The sequence below is a fragment of the Aplidium turbinatum genome, chromosome 2, assembly GCF_918807975.1.
Source record: "Aplidium turbinatum chromosome 2, kaAplTurb1.1, whole genome shotgun sequence".
Taxonomy (NCBI): domain Eukaryota; kingdom Metazoa; phylum Chordata; class Ascidiacea; order Aplousobranchia; family Polyclinidae; genus Aplidium; species Aplidium turbinatum.
In genome coordinates this window covers 16420178-16443844 of record NC_137473.1, presented here as the reverse complement: position 1 = coordinate 16443844, position 23667 = coordinate 16420178, and the positions used below count along the sequence as shown (strand labels likewise).

Genomic DNA, 23667 nt, shown 5'->3' with positions numbered 1-23667 from the left:
ATTTACCACAGTGTTTTGGTTATACAGTATAACCTGTAATTTTGTAGGTTACATTTTCGGTTGTAAACATATTTTCTTGTATTACATCGAATCGAAGGATAAATCAATTACTATGAAGAAGAAATTGGGAAGGTGGGTTCTTTATTAAAACTGTTCGAACCGCAAAGTTTAAGCTTGATCGACAGTAGTAAAACAACATCACTTTGATAGGATAGTAGATCTACGAGTAAGCTATAAGCAGATAGGCTAAGTAACATTAGGCCTACAAGAAAAAGAGAAAAAACGCGAAACCTTGTTTCAATTCAATGTAAATTTTACAGCCAACAACATTACAATTAAAAACTTTTCAAAGCTCTCTATGCCTTGCCTCAGCGTGTTCGATATTCAGGAAATCAATACATTAAGGGAGTAAACTTATATGGTTCAATAAAATAACAAGCCATTGTACTGTAGAGTAATTTAAAAATATTATTGTCTTTTCCTTTTTATGTCATAGCTGGTATGTAGATGTAGATGGATATGATCTTGTTTCTAGCGAATATATGTCAGCGCTCGCTTCATCTTCAAATACGTCATCGACCATTTCACTAACAACACTACTAACAGATGAGATGGGACCATTCCTTCTCTGGAACTTCCAAACTGATACATTTTCTTTCGGGTCCACACAAGGCCTAAAATGCATGCTGAATTAAAAACGAATAATTTTTTGTAATAATTACAATTCTTGCAAAAACTTATCGTTAGCTTCAGAAGAGTATTTTCGTCTTGGGATGAGTATGCTATAATTACTTTGCAAGCAACAATGCTGGTATAAATACAAACAGAAGGTTCAAACCTTTCCAACTTTAGAGAATCGTTTGTCAGTCATTCAATAATTGAACAGGTACCGGTACTTTATTATTTAGTTTACTTTGCATGAAAAGCTTATTCTAGATGTAATTTTAGTAGTCCAAAGCTAATTGTTTAGTCTCTCAAACAAACAAATTATTTCATAAAATGTCTTCCTTTTCAGAACGAATGGGAATAGTTTTAGAGTTTAAAGTGCCTCTGACAGGTAAATAAATTCGGTAAATTTACCTAAAATACCAAAAAGATGACACTAACAAACTTTCCTGACCAGCAAATCGTAAAAAATATCAACAGGCTACTAAGTTACACGCTTGCAAACTTTCGTTGACATCGGCGAATCTGGCACTCATTCAATTGCGAAAATAAAAACGGCAACACCGCTGTGACGTCACCGTAAGTGGGAAGGATACATTCTTTCTCTGCGGTGACTTGGTAAAGTATAGTACGGCTACTGCAAAACGTGAATGTGTGGGGCTCTGTTGGTCTAACGCATGTGCAAATTAAGAATTACCGAAATGAAAAAGTGAACTTATTACTACTATCAGGTTTCGATCAAATAGGTTGAGTTCATTTTTATCAAACAGCATCTCAATTCAATTGAAATTGCAGTTTCATAGGGCTACAATTTTGATACTTTTTTATTTGTCCTAATCTGGCTATAGCCATTTGCAGTGTAACAATAGTATCTCACAAACAGTAGCCTTAATTTATGTTTGAGGCAAGGCCTACAAATTGCTGTTTATGTGTCAGTGACAAAGACCATGTGCTTTCTTTTCCCACTTTCCCACAAAACAAGGTGCTGAGAAGAAAATGGTCAAAGTTTTCTTCAAGTGTTCGAAAGTGGGATAGGCCATACAAAACTAGTCGTATATGTTCTCTTCACTTCACTAAAGATGATTTTTTTAATACCACTCAAGTAAAAATGGGCTTGAGCGAACTTTACATTTTGAAAAAATCTGCCATACCATCTATAAAAGTAAAGATGCAACCAGTTGCTGATGATGATTCCAGCACTTCTAAACAACAACGTTTACAAAAACGTACCCTTGCACAGGTAAAGTAGGCTTTTACATGTATAGACTCTGCTATGTACGTAACTGTATACCTAAGATTTTGTTAACACTGGCACTGACAACTTGCATTGCGCAAAGCTCACTGCTTGCAGTTTGATGCTCTCGGAAGCAACAATCGGATTGTGATGCCGTCATGCATTGTTTGGTGAATCCGAAACAATTTTCTAGATCCAGATGGCCGTCACACCGGATTTCAATGGCCAACTGAAGGCACATTATGAGAGAGAGAGAACTTTTATTTATTTTTGAATAGTGATGATGAATTAAATATGAATGATGATTCGTAAATTTCTTCATTTTTCACTTCAAGTATATTTTAGGTTTTGTAGGAACGTATCCAGTACAGTTTTATTAAACTGCAAAAAACAATAAATCTTTGAAAAAAGCAACCGCTTGTACCAACTCCGACCAAACTGTGATCCACCAATTACATCTAGGAAGCGTTTGTTTCATCTGTCGTTAACGACGCCCACTTAGGATGACGTAATACCACCAAAGTCGTCCCAGAGCAGTGAAATATGGAGTTTCGCCTGTGGTGGCGCTGCAGAACAGTCGTTTGATATAAATTACGCCCTAACCAGTCGAGCTACGAGGTTAAGATTAAAAAGTTCGCTAAGTATAATTCTGCGCTAGGAAATGCTTTAAAAAGTTACTATACTTGGATTCAACCTGTCAGGGGCACTTTAAAATGATGGTTTGAGCACCATACCCACGATAAACCATCCACAATGTAAAGGCTGTAGCGTTGCAAGCCACTGCCACGCATAACACAATCATCGTGCATGCCCAAGCTGATATCGACCCGTCATCAAGAGATGGATCACCTAAAAGTTGATCAAAAGCGTATAATTTATGGACATTTGAAAACATGGATATTTAATCCTCATTATGCATATTTTTATAATTGTGGTTAATGTATCTCTAAGTTAGGGATATTTCTTGCTTGTGAGTAGTAAGTAAATGTTAGTTTCGACTTGTAAATGTGTTAACCCTCAGTGTTAACCTGCCACAAGCACATTTGATTTTATACCACATTTATATAGTTATGAATATGAATGGTCTTGTAAATGTATTAACCCAAAGTGGTGACGCACATTTGATTTTATGTGAGAAAGGTGAATCGCAAAGTGCAAAGTCCGAATTGCGTGAAGCGATATAATTGTGTAATCGGGTTCGTTTTTCTCACGATAGGATACTGATAAAAAGGCATTATGAAATAATGAATTGAAAAATGAATCTTTCCTAGCAAAAACATAAGATGCAATCAACAGACATACGTCATCCAAGCATCAAAAAGTGGTAACGCTAAGTGGTGACGCTATATCAAATGCAGTGACGCTAAATGGTGACGGTTAACTCCGCACTAATTTTCTAAATTATAAAACAAAAATGTCTTATCACGAGCCTAAAAGAATGCATAGGCTACATAAGATTCACTTACATACCCTACACAGAATTACATGCTAAACCTGATTGTAACCATTTTCTTTGCAAATCTTCATTACATCATTTTTTTAAACGCTTTACCAGGGAAACAACCTACAGTATGTTTGCGGTTATTTAACGTTACAGGATACCTTTGTGTCATCGCTTTTGTTTCATGATGCTTCGCATTGAATGTATTAATTGCGAAATCGTTTTAATTTCGTAGGCTTTCATAATTACCTTGCTTTAATTTCTTTCATTACAATTACACTGCATACATTACATAAAGAGCTTGTAAATGATGTGATTTTAACTATTTTTTATCTTCGCTTCGAAGTACTGCCATAATTGTTATTACAATACAATGCCTAAACAGTATACCTAAAGCATATACTTGAAGATCATAAAGGTTTATTAACGTTATTTGTATAATGTTTCTTGCTCAACCAACATAAAAATATCAATCTCACAAAATAACTAAAGTAGTGTTGTTGATTTAAATTGTAGATCTTTTGGTTCTAGGCATATAGAACATCACGATTTGAAATACCAACGCAAAATATATCAAAATCATGAACACGGTTATATTGCCAACATTAACAGACGGAGCAGAAACATAGTCATTCACAAAACAACAAACAAGAAATCTGGCCGCGGCGCAAAGAAACATGGAAAGAATAATATTAAACATAAATAGGAAAGACAAGATTAGAAATGAAGTCATCACAAACAAAACTTGTATTAAAGATGTTATAGAAACAACAACAAACCTAAAGTGGCAACCACAGAATGGACACGAAGATATGCAAGAAGAACTAGAGGGAGACCAAAAAGAAGATGGCGAGATGCCATAGAAGAAAAGATCGGAATCACCTGGATGAGAACAGCAAAAGACAGAATGGTGTGGAAACATATGTGGAGGCCATCTGCCAGCAGTGGCATGACCGGTTGATGTTGATGATATATCAACGCATGTTTGTTCTTCTTCCCGTGCAACACGTAGTGCGGGCCGATCGCGTTGAAGTTAGCAAACTGTGTGTATGCGTATGGACCTAAAAATTATAGATCGGTTAATATGTAGGATTTAATTAAGATGATTTCATAAAAGTTTTGTTAACTTTTTATCGGTTTGGTTGTAGCCATGTTTTTTCGTAAAGTTGTTTGCTTGCAGGAATAGAGTTTTCACTGTTGATTCTGATGGATAGGTCTATTGGTTCGATTCCAGAGCTTTCCAAATGCTGGGTTTTGTTCATGCTGAATGTGTTATTTTGGTAAATCAATGAGGTTTCACTATTTTTTGGCTTGTATGGGTTAGTTAATTTCGTTATACTTTAATTCTTTTATTTAGTGGTTTGCTTTTAGTTTAATGTAAAGTAATTAGTCAAAGGGGTGCTTAGTCGCTTATTAGTTAGTTATATGTATTATAATCTATGACTGTCCAAAAGCTTAATAAATAATGCATTTTTGCATCTCTATTTCGGTTAATCTTCGTTTCGGTTTATGTTGGTTTTGTTAAACCTTTATTTCTTTAGGTCTACGTTTCTCTAAAACAGTGGTTTCAGCTAAACCTTTATATAGTAACGTTTGAAAAATATAACTAACCTGGAAATTAAAGTTGTTGGTATGATGTCACTTAAAGCTTATAAGAATAATAGCTTTTTCAAAACAACGTTACTCTAAATTTGTTATTGTTTTTTTGCACGAATAAATTTTTATTTTAGATGATGCTAATTCCAGCTAAACAATCAACATTCCTTTTATGCAATGAGAACACCCAAATGAACAGCTATAGAACAAATTGTTGCATATACTTCTGCAATCTGACAACTAGAAAAAAAATCAAAAGCTCTAACAGAATGCGAGCACAAATTTTGCAACATGTAATGACATCTGATGATAAAAACACACAAACAAATCTTCGAACACAAATTTTAACGTTACAAATTATGCAAAAGAAACTTGCGATATTTTGTTGTATTTTCTTAAGCTTGTAAAAATAAAATTGCAATTTGTTGAAGATATTTTTTAAGTTTGTAAAAGAAAATTTAAGTATGTGGCTTAAAATAATTTTTCATGTGTATGTTTTCAGAGATAAACTTTCAGATTACAATTTGTTGAAACTATTTTTTTTATTTTCAGTTTGTAAGTTATGGAACTTAAAAGTTTGCAGCTAGTCAGTTAATTTTTGTTTTGATTTGTCAATCATACAACTTAAAAGTTTATAGTTTGTTAAAAAAAAATTTTTAGTTGTTGGTTTTCACAAGTAAAGCTTTGTGATTTATTAAAATTATTTATTTTCATTTTTGCAAGTAACAGAACTAACTTTTTCAATTTCTTAAAATAATTTTAGAGTAAAAACTTTCAGTTTACAGTTTGTTGAAATAGTTCTTTTATTTCTTTCAAGGATAATACATCTGCTTATTTATTTATTTGTTTAATTTTTATATGTTACACAATTCAGTTTGTAACGTTTTAGCATAGAAAATCAAGATGAGGTATTTCCAGCAACTTAAAGCACGCTTATGATTTTATATATTTATGAATATGAATGGACTTGTAAATGTATTAATCCTAAGTGGTGAAGCACATTTGATTTTATGTGAGAAAGGTAAATCGCAAAGTACAAAGGCCGAATTAAGTGAAGCGACATAATTGTGTAACCGGGTTCGCTTCATAATTCACACGATAGGATATTGATGAAAAGGCACCTTATTATGAAATAATTAAAAAATGCTCATAACATATATAAAGTATAAAAAGGGTGGAATGAATGTTTTTTTTATGTGATAGTTTGGAAAACATGGAGAAACAAATCTCACCAATCTATGCGCCACAACCGTATGAATATAAACCATTGTATGAGGCTGAACAAGGCTTAGCTAACGAATCAAAACTTAAACGTGCTTCAGCAAAAGTTGTTGACATCGCCAGTACTTTCAATGTGAAGCATGAAATTGAATTTAATCCTCACTTAAGACGAGCTTCATTATCTGTTTGCGTCGGAAGAAAAGCGTTTCATCCTGAACAACTTTGCAAAGTCGCGAAAAAGCTAATTGTGAAACAACCGTTTTTTGCTTTTCCCTCCACGAAAAATATCTTACCAATTTTATACTGGAGCAAAGAAGAAGATTCAAATTATTGTTCTCATAGTCAGCATATCCAGCGTGTTAAAGAGGAGCTCCTACCTCAACAAATTGATTTGAATTTTACCAATGGGAAAGTTTACGCGCCAGCTGCCTATCTCTCGTATATTATCGATGGGAAAGTGAATGTGAAGGTTTATCATGAAGCGTGTCCCTTGCCAACTCCAGAAGATCAACACCAATTACAAGAAATCCTCAAATATTTAAAAGTCCTAAAAGATCAAACACCCAGCGCTTTTCGACCTCAAAAACGTATTAAATTAGATTCGATTCTGTGATTGTTTTGCACCATTTGTCAATAAAATATGATTGAAACTGTGCTGTCTTGTTTCTTTTATCAGTCAGCACATAAGTTTTATTAAACAACAAGATTTCCAATAAAAAACACAGCAAAAATAAGTCGTAAAGCACATAGACACATACACAAATTATATTGATAATGGCAAAGTAGTGACATCATCAGAACAGACGATACGTTTCGCATAAAAATACGCCAATCCTTTTTTAGTTTGATGATATGTGTAAATTTTGTTTCTACATTCTGATAATTAGAGAAAAAAAATCAACAAACCTAACGCAAAACTACATCACTATTGTTGCCTAAACTTAAGACAAGCATGAAAAAATACAAATTCTAGCAGAATGCGAGCACAAATTTTGCAACACGTAATGACACCTGATGATAAAAACACACAAACAAATCTCCAAACACAGATTTTAACGTTAGAAATTATGCAACAGAAACTTGCGATATTTTGTTGTAGTTTCTTAAGCTTGTAAAAATAAAATTGTAATTTGCTGAAAATATTTTTAGTTCGTAAAAGAAAATTTAAGTTTTTGACTTGAAATAATTTTTCATGTGCATGTTTTCAGAGCTAAACTTTCAGATTAAAATTTGTTGAAACTATTTTTTTTTTCAGTTTGTAAGTTATGGAACTTATCAGTTTGTAGTTTGTTAAATATTTTAGTTGTTGGTTTTTGCAATGAAAACTTTGTGATTTGTTAAAATTATTGTTCAGTATGTAAACGAAAATTTAAGTTGTGATTTAAAATAATTTTTCGTGTGTATGCTATTAGAATATTTTTTTAGTTTACAATTTGTCAAAACTACTTTTTTAGTATTTAAATTAAGATAATAATAACTCAAGTTGATAGTTTTCTTGTACATAGTTTGTTTGAAGCAAAAAAAAATTATGATAATGTTTAGTTTACAATAACTTATTACTACTTATTGCGAATTAATGTGAGTTACTCTTAGATTGATATTTTGTTTTCTTATTTCTAAAAAATAATACATCGGCTTATCTATTTTTTATATGTTACACAATTCAGTTTGTAAAGTTTTTAGAGTAAAAAAAAATCAAGTTAAAGTATTCCAGCAACCATATCGGGGTTCTTGAACGCATAAGATGTGGCTACTCAAAGCGCACTTATAATTTGCAAACTCTTCAAACACTTTCGATGTGTCACATTAAACTTTTAAATGGCAACACCATGTACTTAAGGTTTCACCTCCATTCTGTTCTGAAGTTTTTATTATTGAGCTGTTGGTTCTCTGATCGATCCCATGCTTCCATTTGTAAGAAGTATTAGTTGTCTTGTTAATACTGGGGTCACATTTTTTTTTTCACATTTTCAACCCTCCTGTTAGTTTTGTTAAAAACAAGCATGGTTTACTTTGTAAATGCTAAAACTTTTATGCTGGTAGTTTTATCAAGCATATTAGGATATATTACAATTCATCTGGAAAGATAAGGATTACCTAAAACTTGCTGTTTTAAAGTAACAACAAAATATTCTATCTGACTCTTCCTTGTTTCTTCTCCATCTAAATTTGTTGTCTTATTATAAATCTCATGTACAAAATCATGCCCAATGGACATCTATCAATGTCATCATACTTCTTCCACTAGATTTGTTCTATTGGCATGTATTATCGTACTTGTGATTGATGTTACACTAACGACAATTTATCAATCACCAAGCCAAGGTAGTCAACAAAACAACATGTTTACAAAAACTATAATATTTATAGTATATATTCTTAAAGTTCATATAAATAGATATAATATATAATACTATATTCTATTTAAATATTTATAATATATTTTATATATATGTGTTAATAACATAAATAGGTATAATTTTGTAGGATAACCTAGTTATAATATGTTACAAAAACTATAATATTTATAGTATATATTCTTAAAGTTCATATAAATAGATATAATATATAATACTATATTCTATTTAAATATTTATAATATATTTTATATATATGTGTTAATAACATAAATAGGTATAATTTTGTAGGATAACCTAGTTATAATATGTTTTTTAAACATGTTGTTTTGTTGACTACCTTGGCTTGGTGATTGATAAATTGTCGTTAGTGTAACATCAATCACAAGTACGATAATACATGCCAATAGAACAAATCTAGTGGAAGAAGTATGATGACATTGATAGATGTCCATTGGGCATGATTTTGTACATGAGATTTATAATAAGACAACAAATTTAGATGGAGAAGAAACAAGGAAGAGTCAGATAGAATATTTTGTTGTTACTTTAAAACAGCAAGTTTTAGGTAATCCTTATCTTTCCAGATGAATTGTAATATATCCTAATATGCTTGATAAAACTACCAGCATAAAAGTTTTAGCATTTACAAAGTAAACCATGCTTGTTTTTAACAAAACTAACAGGAGGGTTGAAAATGTGAAAAAAAAAATGTGACCCCAGTATTAACAAGACAACTAATACTTCTTACAAATGGAAGCATGGGATCGATCAGAGAACCAACAGCTCAATAATAAAAACTTCAGAACAGAATGGAGGTGAAACCTTAAGTACATGGTGTTGCCATTTAAAAGTTTAATGTGACACATCGAAAGTGTTTGAAGAGTTTGCAAATTATAAGTGCGCTTTGAGTAGCCACATCTTATGCGTTCAAGAACCCCGATATGGTTGCTGGAATACTTTAACTTGATTTTTTTTTACTCTAAAAACTTTACAAACTGAATTGTGTAACATATAAAAAATAGATAAGCCGATGTATTATTTTTTAGAAATAAGAAAACAAAATATCAATCTAAGAGTAACTCACATTAATTCGCAATAAGTAGTAATAAGTTATTGTAAACTAAACATTATCATAATTTTTTTTTGCTTCAAACAAACTATGTACAAGAAAACTATCAACTTGAGTTATTATTATCTTAATTTAAATACTAAAAAAGTAGTTTTGACAAATTGTAAACTAAAAAAATATTCTAATAGCATACACACGAAAAATTATTTTAAATCACAACTTAAATTTTCGTTTACATACTGAACAATAATTTTAACAAATCACAAAGTTTTCATTGCAAAAACCAACAACTAAAATATTTAACAAACTACAAACTGATAAGTTCCATAACTTACAAACTGAAAAAAAAAATAGTTTCAACAAATTTTAATCTGAAAGTTTAGCTCTGAAAACATGCACATGAAAAATTATTTCAAGTCAAAAACTTAAATTTTCTTTTACGAACTAAAAATATTTTCAGCAAATTACAATTTTATTTTTACAAGCTTAAGAAACTACAACAAAATATCGCAAGTTTCTGTTGCATAATTTCTAACGTTAAAATCTGTGTTTGGAGATTTGTTTGTGTGTTTTTATCATCAGGTGTCATTACGTGTTGCAAAATTTGTGCTCGCATTCTGCTAGAATTTGTATTTTTTCATGCTTGTCTTAAGTTTAGGCAACAATAGTGATGTAGTTTTGCGTTAGGTTTGTTGATTTTTTTTCTCTAATTATCAGAATGTAGAAACAAAATTTACACATATCATCAAACTAAAAAAGGATTGGCGTATTTTTATGCGAAACGTATCGTCTGTTCTGATGATGTCACTACTTTGCCATTATCAATATAATTTGTGTATGTGTCTATGTGCTTTACGACTTATTTTTGCTGTGTTTTTTATTGGAAATCTTGTTGTTTAATAAAACTTATGTGCTGACTGATAAAAGAAACAAGACAGCACAGTTTCAATCATATTTTATTGACAAATGGTGCAAAACAATCACAGAATCGAATCTAATTTAATACGTTTTTGAGGTCGAAAAGCGCTGGGTGTTTGATCTTTTAGGACTTTTAAATATTTGAGGATTTCTTGTAATTGGTGTTGATCTTCTGGAGTTGGCAAGGGACACGCTTCATGATAAACCTTCACATTCACTTTCCCATCGATAATATACGAGAGATAGGCAGCTGGCGCGTAAACTTTCCCATTGGTAAAATTCAAATCAATTTGTTGAGGTAGGAGCTCCTCTTTAACACGCTGGATATGCTGACTATGAGAACAATAATTTGAATCTTCTTCTTTGCTCCAGTATAAAATTGGTAAGATATTTTTCGTGGAGGGAAAAGCAAAAAACGGTTGTTTCACAATTAGCTTTTTCGCGACTTTGCAAAGTTGTTCAGGATGAAACGCTTTTCTTCCGACGCAAACAGATAATGAAGCTCGTCTTAAGTGAGGATTAAATTCAATTTCATGCTTCACATTGAAAGTACTGGCGATGTCAACAACTTTTGCTGAAGCACGTTTAAGTTTTGATTCGTTAGCTAAGCCTTGTTCAGCCTCATACAATGGTTTATATTCATACGGTTGTGGCGCATAGATTGGTGAGATTTGTTTCTCCATGTTTTCCAAACTATCACATAAAAAAAACATTCATTCCACCCTTTTTATACTTTATATATGTTATGAGCATTTTTTAATTATTTCATAATAAGGTGCCTTTTCATCAATATCCTATCGTGTGAATTATGAAGCGAACCCGGTTACACAATTATGTCGCTTCACTTAATTCGGCCTTTGTACTTTGCGATTTACCTTTCTCACATAAAATCAAATGTGCTTCACCACTTAGGATTAATACATTTACAAGTCCATTCATATTCATAAATATATAAAATCATAAGCGTGCTTTAAGTTGCTGGAAATACCTCATCTTGATTTTCTATGCTAAAACGTTACAAACTGAATTGTGTAACATATAAAAATTAAACAAATAAATAAATAAGCAGATGTATTATCCTTGAAAGAAATAAAAGAACTATTTCAACAAACTGTAAACTGAAAGTTTTTACTCTAAAATTATTTTAAGAAATTGAAAAAGTTAGTTCTGTTACTTGCAAAAATGAAAATAAATAATTTTAATAAATCACAAAGCTTTACTTGTGAAAACCAACAACTAAAAATTTTTTTTTAACAAACTATAAACTTTTAAGTTGTATGATTGACAAATCAAAACAAAAATTAACTGACTAGCTGCAAACTTTTAAGTTCCATAACTTACAAACTGAAAATAAAAAAAATAGTTTCAACAAATTGTAATCTGAAAGTTTATCTCTGAAAACATACACATGAAAAATTATTTTAAGCCACATACTTAAATTTTCTTTTACAAACTTAAAAAATATCTTCAACAAATTGCAATTTTATTTTTACAAGCTTAAGAAAATACAACAAAATATCGCAAGTTTCTTTTGCATAATTTGTAACGTTAAAATTTGTGTTCGAAGATTTGTTTGTGTGTTTTTATCATCAGATGTCATTACATGTTGCAAAATTTGTGCTCGCATTCTGTTAGAGCTTTTGATTTTTTTTCTAGTTGTCAGATTGCAGAAGTATATGCAACAATTTGTTCTATAGCTGTTCATTTGGGTGTTCTTATTGCATAAAAGGAATGTTGATTGTTTAGCTGGAATTAGCATCATCTAAAATAAAAATTTATTCGTGCAAAAAAACAATAACAAATTTAGAGTAACGTTGTTTTGAAAAAGCTATTATTCTTATAAGCTTTAAGTGACATCATACCAACAACTTTAATTTCCAGGTTAGTTATATTTTTCAAACGTTACTATATAAAGGTTTAGCTGAAACCACTGTTTTAGAGAAACGTAGACCTAAAGAAATAAAGGTTTAACAAAACCAACATAAACCGAAACGAAGATTAACCGAAATAGAGATGCAAAAATGCATTATTTATTAAGCTTTTGGACAGTCATAGATTATAATACATATAACTAACTAATAAGCGACTAAGCACCCCTTTGACTAATTACTTTACATTAAACTAAAAGCAAACCACTGAATAAAAGAATTAAAGTATAACGAAATTAACTAACCCATACAAGCCAAAAAATAGTGAAACCTCATTGATTTACCAAAATAACACATTCAGCATGAACAAAACCCAGCATTTGGAAAGCTCTGGAATCGAACCAATAGACCTATCCATCAGAATCAACAGTGAAAACTCTATTCCTGCAAGCAAACAACTTTACGAAAAAACATGGCTACAACCAAACCGATAAAAAGTTAACAAAACTTTTATGAAATCATCTTAATTAAATCCTACATATTAACCGATCTATAATTTTTAGGTCCATACGCATACACACAGTTTGCTAACTTCAACGCGATCGGCCCGCACTACGTGTTGCACGGGAAGAAGAACAAACATGCGTTGATATATCATCAACATCAACCGGTCATGCCACTGCTGGCAGATGGCCTCCACATATGTTTCCACACCATTCTGTCTTTTGCTGTTCTCATCCAGGTGATTCCAATCTTTTCTTCTATGGCATCTCGCCATCTTCTTTTTGGTCTCCCTCTAGTTCTTCTTGCATATCTTCGTGTCCATTCTGTGGTTGCCACTTTAGGTTTGTTGTTGTTTCTATAACATCTTTAATACAAGTTTTGTTTGTGATGACTTCATTTCTAATCTTGTCTTTCCTATTTATGTTTAATATTATTCTTTCCATGTTTCTTTGCGCCGCGGCCAGATTTCTTGTTTGTTGTTTTGTGAATGACTATGTTTCTGCTCCGTCTGTTAATGTTGGCAATATAACCGTGTTCATGATTTTGATATATTTTGCGTTGGTATTTCAAATCGTGATGTTCTATATGCCTAGAACCAAAAGATCTACAATTTAAATCAACAACACTACTTTAGTTATTTTGTGAGATTGATATTTTTATGTTGGTTGAGCAAGAAACATTATACAAATAACGTTAATAAACCTTTATGATCTTCAAGTATATGCTTTAGGTATACTGTTTAGGCATTGTATTGTAATAACAATTATGGCAGTACTTCGAAGCGAAGATAAAAAATAGTTAAAATCACATCATTTACAAGCTCTTTATGTAATGTATGCAGTGTAATTGTAATGAAAGAAATTAAAGCAAGGTAATTATGAAAGCCTACGAAATTAAAACGATTTCGCAATTAATACATTCAATGCAAAGCATCATGAAACAAAAGCGATGACACAAAGGTATCCTGTAACGTTAAATAACCGCAAACATACTGTAGGTTGTTTCCCTGGTAAAGCGTTTAAAAAAATGATGTAATGAAGGTTTGCAAAGAAAATGGTTACAATCAGGTTTAGCATGTAATTCTGTGTAGGGTATGTAAGTGAATCTTATGTAGCCTATGCATTCTTTTAGGCTCGTGATAAGACATTTTTGTTTTATAATTTAGAAAATTAGTGCGGAGTTAACCGTCACCATTTAGCGTCACTACATTTGATATAGCGTCACCACTTAGCGTTACCACTTTTTGATGCTTGGATGACGTATGTCTGTTGATTGCATCTTATGTTTTTGCTAGGAAAGATTCATTTTTCAATTCATTATTTCATAATGCCTTTTTATCAGTATCCTATCGTGAGAAAAACGAACCCGATTACACAATTATATCGCTTCACGCAATTCGGACTTTGCACTTTGCGATTCACCTTTCTCACATAAAATCAAATGTGCGTCACCACTTTGGGTTAATACATTTACAAGACCATTCATATTCATAACTATATAAATGTGGTATAAAATCAAATGTGCTTGTGGCAGGTTAACACTGAGGGTTAACACATTTACAAGTCGAAACTAACATTTACTTACTACTCTTGTGCGTTGTTTGTTATTCTTTACAAAGATTAGGCCGCTTAAACAAGTAGGACCGTATGAATAATTGGCCGCTATTATATGAATTAAGGGTAGAAATACAAAAACAATTTTACTAAAATGCTTTTGTTTGTAACAAGAATTAACCTTTGTGAGTCCACAAAACTGAGAATTAGATGCAAACCAAAAGTGCCAAAGCATGCAACAATATTTTTCACTAAGCCTCATTACTGGGTCACTTCTGACCCTCATCATGCATTCTAGGGTTGCATTAACTGTTTTTATTTTATTGCTGATTGTGCTTTACAAAAGCTGTAAAAACAGAAGATTTATATTGTAGTTAAAAGTTATTTCTTTTTTCATACAGTCTAATTTAATGTTGTAAAACTAATTTATCTAGTAAGCAGCCTACATCATCAATCAAATAAATTTAACTTTTTATTATTATGAATTGATTAAAAACACTGTTTTTCCAAAGACAGATTGGTCATCTAAAAGTACACTGTGGTACAGTAATATTCCTGTTATAAACATACTAATGCATTCTGGCATGGGAGGAGACCAAGTTCCATCGAGGCAAACAATTTTATTCTGCCCATCTAGGAGATAACCATCTGAGCATGAAAAGTTCAACTTTGTGCCTTCAAAGAATCTTCTTCCTTCTGCCAGGTATGGTATTCCAGGATTCCCACACCCAGTTTCTAAAATTACACGTCACAATACTGTATCTTCGTCAAAAGATTTTCAAAGCAAACCTGCGCAGCATTTGTATCAAAAATGTAGAGTTTCTCCCACTGGCATAAGCTTACAGATAAGCCATTGACACTCGCGTACACACAGACTGCGACACAGAAACGTGTCACATCAAAAAGCTCTTTATTATTGCAGCAATATTGCAGCAAAGGGTTTGCTATTACAACAATGTTGTATATTGTTTTCTTCCAAGTTGAACTTACCCAAAAGAAGTGTAGGCCTACTGGCCGCATGTTTTGACAGTATAAACAAAGCCCCGTCCGCACCGTTAACTCAATGGTGATGTGCTTGGCTCAAGAAATCAAGATCAAGCGGCGCTGGTTCGGCTCTCGGAGTGTGCGCTTGAGCAACTCATTTCAGGACCACTCTTTATTCAGCGGCACATAGTGGACGGAATAATTCCCCGACAACAAGTGGTTCCCCGCTCAGTGGTTCAAAGCCTCTAAGTCTACAAGTATGCGAAACCGACAGGATAAAACTCTCAAAGAAGGTTTCCCAGTCCGAGGATAAAGATCACATCAATCAATTAAAGGGTGAGCTCAGTTTTTTACTTTTATCTTATCCTTGTCTTGCAAATGTGGTTGAAATATTAGCATCCTGCTCTTTAGAAGATATTAAAAGTAAAACTAATGGAAGAAAGTGAAAGTAGTATGCATTTACAGTAAAATATAGTGTTTCTATAAAGTCGTTGATGCACAGCAAAGATAATCCTACTCCTGGTTTAGAAACACATAGCCTAGGCTACTTTAAGTGAGCCACTCCATAAACAATTTATATGCTGTTCTTACCAATTTCACAATCCACTCCTTCGTAAGCTTCCGCACAATGACACTTGTACTGATAGTCCTCCACTTCTTCACAAGTTCCACCATTCAAACAAGGTGGATTAGAACAAGGCGGGGGCTTTTCTAAAAGCAATACCGTTCTACGTTGATTGCTTGCAGCAGAGTTTTTAAATTTACCTAGGCCTATTGGGCGTTTTAAGACACAAGCTAGCCTATTGTCGTTTCATTATCGGATGTAACTGACAATCTTTAGGGAACTTAATGGAAACAACACCACGTTTAATCATTTTTCTGAGGATAGCGAGGTCGAATTTAGCCAATAGTTTACGAATGATTAGTTTAGCATGATCTAGAACAGGGGTGACAAACCTTTTTGCGGTCGCGGGCCACTTTATCAATTACACATGAGTTATCGGGCCACACAACTTTTTAATCGTGACGTCATAGATTGGAATCGACCAAAAATACAAGGTGAAATTGGTGAATAAAAATGAAATAAAAATAAAATTGAAAAATTTTCACAACTTTACTTTATAGCTTTCCTATTTTCTAACTTTAAACCCTGAAAGTTAGTGGTTAGGGCTAGAAAATAGCAAAGGAAAGGTGTACCAGTGAACCATAAAACAGCTTTGAGATGTCTTTAATGCATGAGCGATTGTCAAATTGTTTTGCCGGCCTCATAAAATTCTTTGACGGGCAGCATATGCGGCCCGCGGGCCGCAGGTTTGTCACCTCTGATCTAAAATAAGTTGTTTGGAGTGCAAATCGACCAGTTCTAAAAATTTACTAAAACGACTCGGTTGATTTCACGCATTTGTAGAAAAGAACACGAAAAAAGCAACGCTTGAACTTTTCAGATATTGCTCTATCAATGGAAATCAATATGCATGAGTGCCTGGATCAAAGAGAAACCATGGCTGCTGTGCTATACCCAAGGTCAAAACTTGGAATAAATTAGATTGTTGGGTAATGCTTCCTTTAAAATGTCTATATTCCTAAGCGAAGAAAATAACCACATAAAGAAGAATATCGGGACATGTCAATTTACATACTGTAGTCTAGCATTGTTTTGAAATGTCAAACCTGACGCACAATGGTAAATCAAGAAGTATTCACAGTATAAAAATAAATTATTTATGCCTTTCAAAAAGTTTTAAATACAAAAACATTATTGCCCACTGCATTCTGTATTGCAATAACATAATCATTTCAGACATTCAATCATTGCCCAGCCGCCGATTGCATTCAATCATGTGGGCCAAATTAAACATAAACGCGAATATGTTTCTACTAAGTGGATGCATTCATTTCTCTTACTATGACATTTTCAGCAGAAACTTTGCTTACCCAGTTCACAGTTCGTTCCTTCCCACCGAAGTGTACAAGAGCATATATACTTGTTTATTTCTGAGGTGTCGTCACAACGAGCACCATTCTGACAAGGATTTGATTCGCATTCCTTAATGTCGACGTCGCATCTTTCTCCAGTTGTCCTGCGATAAATGCAATCATTTTTATTATTACAGTTTGGTAACAACAAAACTAACCAACTGCATTGTAGTCACATTTTTTTTTTAAATAAAGCAGAAATGGAAAGTTGTGTGGTTCCGGATGAGGAGACATCTGTTTAATGCTTGAAAATCTAAGTTTAACAATTTAAAAATCACCCCAAGTTAAAAAACCTGTATTATTATGACAGTCAGTCAGACCGTGACCTTCATGTCGAAGGTGACGGTCAGACTCAGTCGATTTGATAATTCCGGTTGTATGTAAAACTATTAAAGCAAAATGTTCATTGTGCGGTATTTTTGTCACAAATAGACTTTTCAAAAAGATTGTGTGCGTTATTTGTGGTATGCGACCGTTGATGTTGGCTCTACTAATATAATGAGATAAACTACATCCAAGGCCGTTAATAGGAAAATGTTGTCTAGGCTGATGTGAAATCCAAAAACTACTAGTTTTTTCTCAAAAAGCAGTTTTCTCCAAGTTTGACTGAATGCAAGTACACTGTAGCAAAAACATTCATCATTGTTCTCGTCATGATTCGGTGTTCCAGAAAAACGTTTCTGGCGCCTAAAATCATCTGCCTGACCTGGGGGCGGGTCAAAAAGTAAGCTACCCTTGAATCAACGCGCTACCGGCTACATTTTTTGTTGTTACTTGCAACCTCAAGCACGTATTTCTACAAAAAACAGCAGGTGATCGATCAATCAATAACTTAACTTCATAGTGCATTGTACTTTTTGAATAGCTTACAATGCTATCACTCGGATGTCAGTTACACATGTTGTTTTTGTATACCGAACAATGTAATTTTCTTTGTAGATGTAAACACAAAGTTAAGTCTTCACGTATGGGAGTATTGGTTGTCGCTCATTACTACAATGAGCCTAAAGTTTTATTTGTCATAAAAATGCACATTGATTATATTAGGCTATGGTCACTTATTGCAAATTAAGTATACGTTACTTATAATTAATAACTCTTTATCATATGTCAATCCTTTAAAGCAAATTCATGTCTCGCTGTCATGGCTTCACCACTCTGATATGATCCAAACGTGAAACGGCTAGAACTAATGAACAACTACACTCTCTGAAAACGTGGGCACAAAAATTTTATGATACTTCTTACCCTGGATAACAGTCGCATTTTGTTCGTATTTTGTCTTCTTGTCTGCTGCAGTCCCCATGACCGCAAGGATTGGGATCACATGGGTTAAATCCATCGAGAACTGATAAAAAATGGTTTATAAAAATTATTGATTTAATGTTTTGCTCCAAGACAGCTATCTGCGTGGTTAGAATCGTCAAAACGTAACTGTGCTCAAGATATGTTCTTACAAAGGCAGACACCATTAAAGAAATACAAAGTAGGCTACTTAGATATGATAACCATAACCCATGTAAGGCAAACAAGCCTTTAACGGTTAATGCAAAGTAGTTTTAAGAACACGTTCTATATTCACCGCAGGAAATATCAACATAAACAAATATCATTTATCATTTTATTAACTTTGTAAATACGTGCTTAAAGAAAAGTTCAGAATTGATAACAGAAAGCTATGTCACTGCTAATAGAACTAATTGCATATCGTTGGGGTGCATTGAGATTCAGATCTCTACTGCACACAATAAAATTATGTTTCTGAATTACAGCCTGAAGAAAACAGTGCGTCAAATTACAAATTTCAGTATTAATCTTCATCACTCTTGCGATTGCTGGTGACCATTCTGCTGCAAGAAATCCAAACTATACTTTCTTTCTTCTCTTTCCCAGTTACTGAGCTAATGAATTTGAGCCGCATATTTTCGAAGTTAATGATTTTCATTTTACGTTTTGAAAAAAAAGAGTTCTTCTATTTTTTGGAAATATCGTTACGCAGGGCAGAGAGAACTCCACCAAACGACTTGCATTAAAGGCAGAGGTCAATGATCGCCATCTTCTCCACACTGTAGTCCTTGATACACAGCCTAACAAGTCACACGCCAGCGCTTGCCTTCTGGGCGCCCTTTTTCTAAGCACATCGCGGCACTCCATAAAGTTTACTTTGACGTCGTGCAGTCATGGAGAGACTGCTGGAAAAACACCTAACGGCCAGATGTTTCAAGTTACACCAGACACCAAAGTACACCAGACACCATGCACCAAAGTAAACTAGGCACCACCCTACCATCTGGCTCAGACCTGCCAAGAAAAGAATGTGTAACTTTAAACTGCCTCCGTACTGGTGGTCGCTTTAAGCATAATATGTTTCAATGGGGCTTGTGTGACTCATCAGCCTGCGCTTGTGGCGAAGCTCAAACAGCACAAAACATCATATAACATTGTGAAATTTTCCGACCTACGGCACATGTATACCTAATAGCCCCCAACACTGATACAGTGCACTGGTTGCAGTAATGCAGTAGTTGAGAGATGTTACCTGAATTGCTGCCTCATAAGCAAGAAGAAGAAGATTGGAAATATAAGTTTGCATTCCTGCTGCTTCCAAACAATTTGTTTACAGCTTTTTCTTTTTGTATGAACATATAACCTACTATCATAAATTAAACAAACGTCAAAGGCATAAATCTTGAGCAAAGGTTATCCTGTTTGGAACTCTATTTTTAAGAAGAGGCTTTTACGTTTTCAGTTTAATGCATATGTCACTTACTAGAGTATGTTGCCTGGAACCCCCGAAGGTTATACACTCCGTCACTGTGAAAAGTGACGTGAAGAGAACCCACACCCACAATAGGCTTTTCTGGTGATTTGTACCTGAAATTTGGTGCCTTGGATTAACATTCCAGAAAAAGGTTGCTGTATTACAATAAAAAACAGCTGTATTTTTTTAACCATTTTTTGCGGTTTCAGGAAAATAAACATATTTATTTATTTTGTAATATCATCACTATTGTGGAAACAATATTCACAACTCTTTTCACAATAAAGTGAAATCAGAAGATTTTTGCATAAATAAAGCAAGAATAATATTTTTATTTCATGAGTAGCCTACTTTATGATAATCTCACTTATTTGAAACAATCTGCAAACGTTTCTTCGATATTTAGTTGACGTTTTATTTGATAAAGTTTTCTTGGTTGTTTTTTTTTTTGCTTATCACTCAACACTCTTGTTGTAGTTAATAGTTTTTCCGGCGTTTCTAAACATTTTTGGGGTAGAACTGCGCCATCGCCAAAATAAAATAACTGACTACTTGTAGGCTACCATCTACCTCACTAACATCTACAGGAAAATCAGTTGCTGCACATAGCCTACATCTCAGACAGCAAAATCTGCTGTCTGTCAAAAATGACGTCAAAAGGACGTCAAAAATTAAAAAACAATTGCTGCACATTTGTGTTATTCCATAAGTTTATCAGTGTTAGTTATATTTTTAAAGTACAATTATTTTTGCATAGCTTTAATAGACAGATAATTCTTGAATACCATAGACAAACGATTAATAACAACTTTATCGAATTGAAGTGCATAATTCAAAAACAATACATAAAACTAACAAAATAACGACATAATAAATAGGAAAGTTTTTGGCAAGACTTTCTTGTTTTTACATTATTTTAAATGACGTCACTTACCCGCAATACCTCCTTGAGCCTTTTGAGGTGATTGACACATTGACGTAATCATAGTCACATGTGACGTCAGAACCTTGAGCTCCAATTTGCACAATCAAATCCCAGAATTTAAACTGAAAATTACAAAAATAAAATTAAAAACTTTCATCGTTTTCCATGACAAACATCTATACGAGTATAAGGTTTATTGTCTATTTAACAAGTATATAGACTATGGCTAAATTTAAAGTAGTAATATCGCACCGATTAATTAAATCATTAGCTTCGAACTGAAAAGATCTCTTATAACTTATACTTAGCAGTTTCTCGCAGACTTCTAATGGCTTTGAACCACGCCTTGCTACCGAGATTGACAGAATGAAGTTTCCGCTTTTACTTAAAATGTTGTCTGTGAAATAATCCATCTATAACTGGGTGCTGCTGAATGAAGAGCAGTTCTAAAATGCGTTGCTTAAGCGCACACTTTGAGAGCTGGAACTACGCTGCTTGATTTTGTAGCTTTTTCGTGCCTAAAGTCGGAGCCTGTAACTAAAAGTTTGAAACAAACCCACAAAAACGTAAACACTTACCGATATTGCTGTGTTTTCTCCATCTCCAATATAATACCATGCGCAATCAGTATTTGGGGGGTAAACTTGCTCTGGATTTGCAGCAGTCGGGTAGTCTGGACTCGTTATTAAATATTCGCTTTTTAATAGAGGTCCTTTGCACTTTGGATTTGGTGCTAAAAAGTTTATAATAAACGTTTTGTTAAATTCTCCTCCAAATTTACTGTTACTAAATTATTTTGATTTGTGTATTTTGTGATTTGTAAATTATTTTGTGTTGTGTAATCCAATCTTCAATGCAATGCATTTGGTATTTTTCACAAGTATAATTATGTTAAGTGCACTAAAATAGGCTAAAGATTTCTTTAATTAGTTTTTTTTTTAAAGTGAATATGCTTTTTAGGTAGTTTGAAGGAAACAAGATTGCATTCCTCAAACCTGGTGTGGATTAAATTTGTTCGATTTTGATAATTTTAGACAGGTTTAGTCACGCAAGCATTTTTAAAAGCTTGTTTGCAAAAAAGTTTAAATTGAGAAACTAAAGTTGCAGTTAAACAAAAACATCATAAATTTCAATATCTAACAAGAGAGTCTTGTGCACTGAAGTAAAGCAGGCTGATCTGTGATGGATCCAATATAAGCCAATTTGTTTTTCAGTACATGTTCTATTTTTCCCCTATTTATTATACACAGCAAAATATTCCATATGTGAGGCATCGTTTTTTTCGTTTTTTTTTTGTGCCTTCATGGTGTAGCTTCCATATCAAAAAAAGTAACATACAGTATTACATTTTCTGCTATTTGTACATTGAAATGAATGAGGAGCTATACCAAAAAAAGCTTAGCTAGTACGGTTGACTCAAACAATACGAACAGTTGACTCAAACAAAATTCCTAGTCGCACTGTTCATGATAGATCACGATAAGTTATAGAACTTTTGTAAGGATTGCATTGAATTGATACCAAATGATATACAAATGTCTTCTACTAATGTTCAGTTTTTCGAATAATGGAAGATCGTCTGCAGGTAGCTTAAGATACAATGACGGCATTGCTAGCCTACAAAGCTGCTGGTATTATTACTCTCTATGCCGCAGATATTCGCTTGAGGTCTATATTTTTCTTAAAATCTTCGAAAGTTGTGAGAAAATCGCAGATGAAATAAAATCAAAAGATTAGATGACATCATCATTTCGCCTGTCATATACCGTTACAAAAAGAACGTATAGATTCGTTTATGAGTCCATAACACCCCACGTAACATAGAGGGTCAGTTTGCTTTACCTTAGTTAAATGTTGTGGTAATAAAAAATCTGACAACACGCACTCTTATCTCCATAGGAACTTTCACACGACATGCTTCTAGAAATATTTCAAACTCGTTTACTACACTTCCAACAAACATGCTTTGTTTTGCTTCTAGAAATCCCTGCATCTATTTCAAACTCGTTTACTACACTTCCAACAAACATGCTTTGTTTCACTGTTGAATAGTTTTATTTTGACTGGCACTTACCCTGCTGGGGCTATATAGGCTACGTTGTGATTTTTCGCCGTTATTCTGGGACCATCATTATAATTTCATTGCTAACTCATCAATCCAACCGATCTACTTCGTCACGACACAAAAGTAGATATGTTAATTAATAATAAAATTAAGGTAATTAATTAGAGTTAGTTAAAAATTAGTTAATTATACATTTCAGATTTTTGTGTACATTTTTTTTTCATTCTTACCTATGCTGTAGTCAATAAGAAATAAAATCAAAAGCCACGAAATTTTCAGCATGCTTCACTTTGTAGATACAATAGAACCAGACATTCGTCGTAGAAACCTTCTCTTTTTAAATCTTGTCATACAACATGAAGTCCAACGTTGACGTCTGTAACTGATGAGTATTTTTCTTTGTCAAGTGAGACACTTACCTTTGAAGAACTATCTTTAGTCAAGTTAATTAAGTTTGTCTGGCGACATGCATCAGCGGTTTTCAAGTGACTTTACAGTAATTGAAAAATATATTATCGATTAGAA

At 33.1% G+C, this 23667-nt stretch overlaps 1 protein-coding gene across 1 annotated transcript; it reads right to left on the bottom strand.

Moving 5' to 3' along the window:
• Window positions 1-290: 290 nt before the first annotated feature.
• LOC145788372 (seizure 6-like protein) lies at window positions 291-23424 on the bottom strand. The gene is made up of 10 exons (XM_082600144.1): window positions 23373-23424; window positions 21656-21810; window positions 21087-21199; window positions 20162-20265; window positions 18640-18739; window positions 17350-17495; window positions 16006-16125; window positions 15001-15165; window positions 2635-2749; window positions 291-674 (listed from the first exon to the last, which is right to left on the bottom strand). Exons 1-10 carry the CDS (start codon window positions 23422-23424, stop codon window positions 491-493), a joined length of 1254 nt encoding a protein of 417 aa, XP_082456270.1. The 3' UTR covers window positions 291-490.
• Between the last annotated feature and the right edge of the window lie 243 nt (window positions 23425-23667).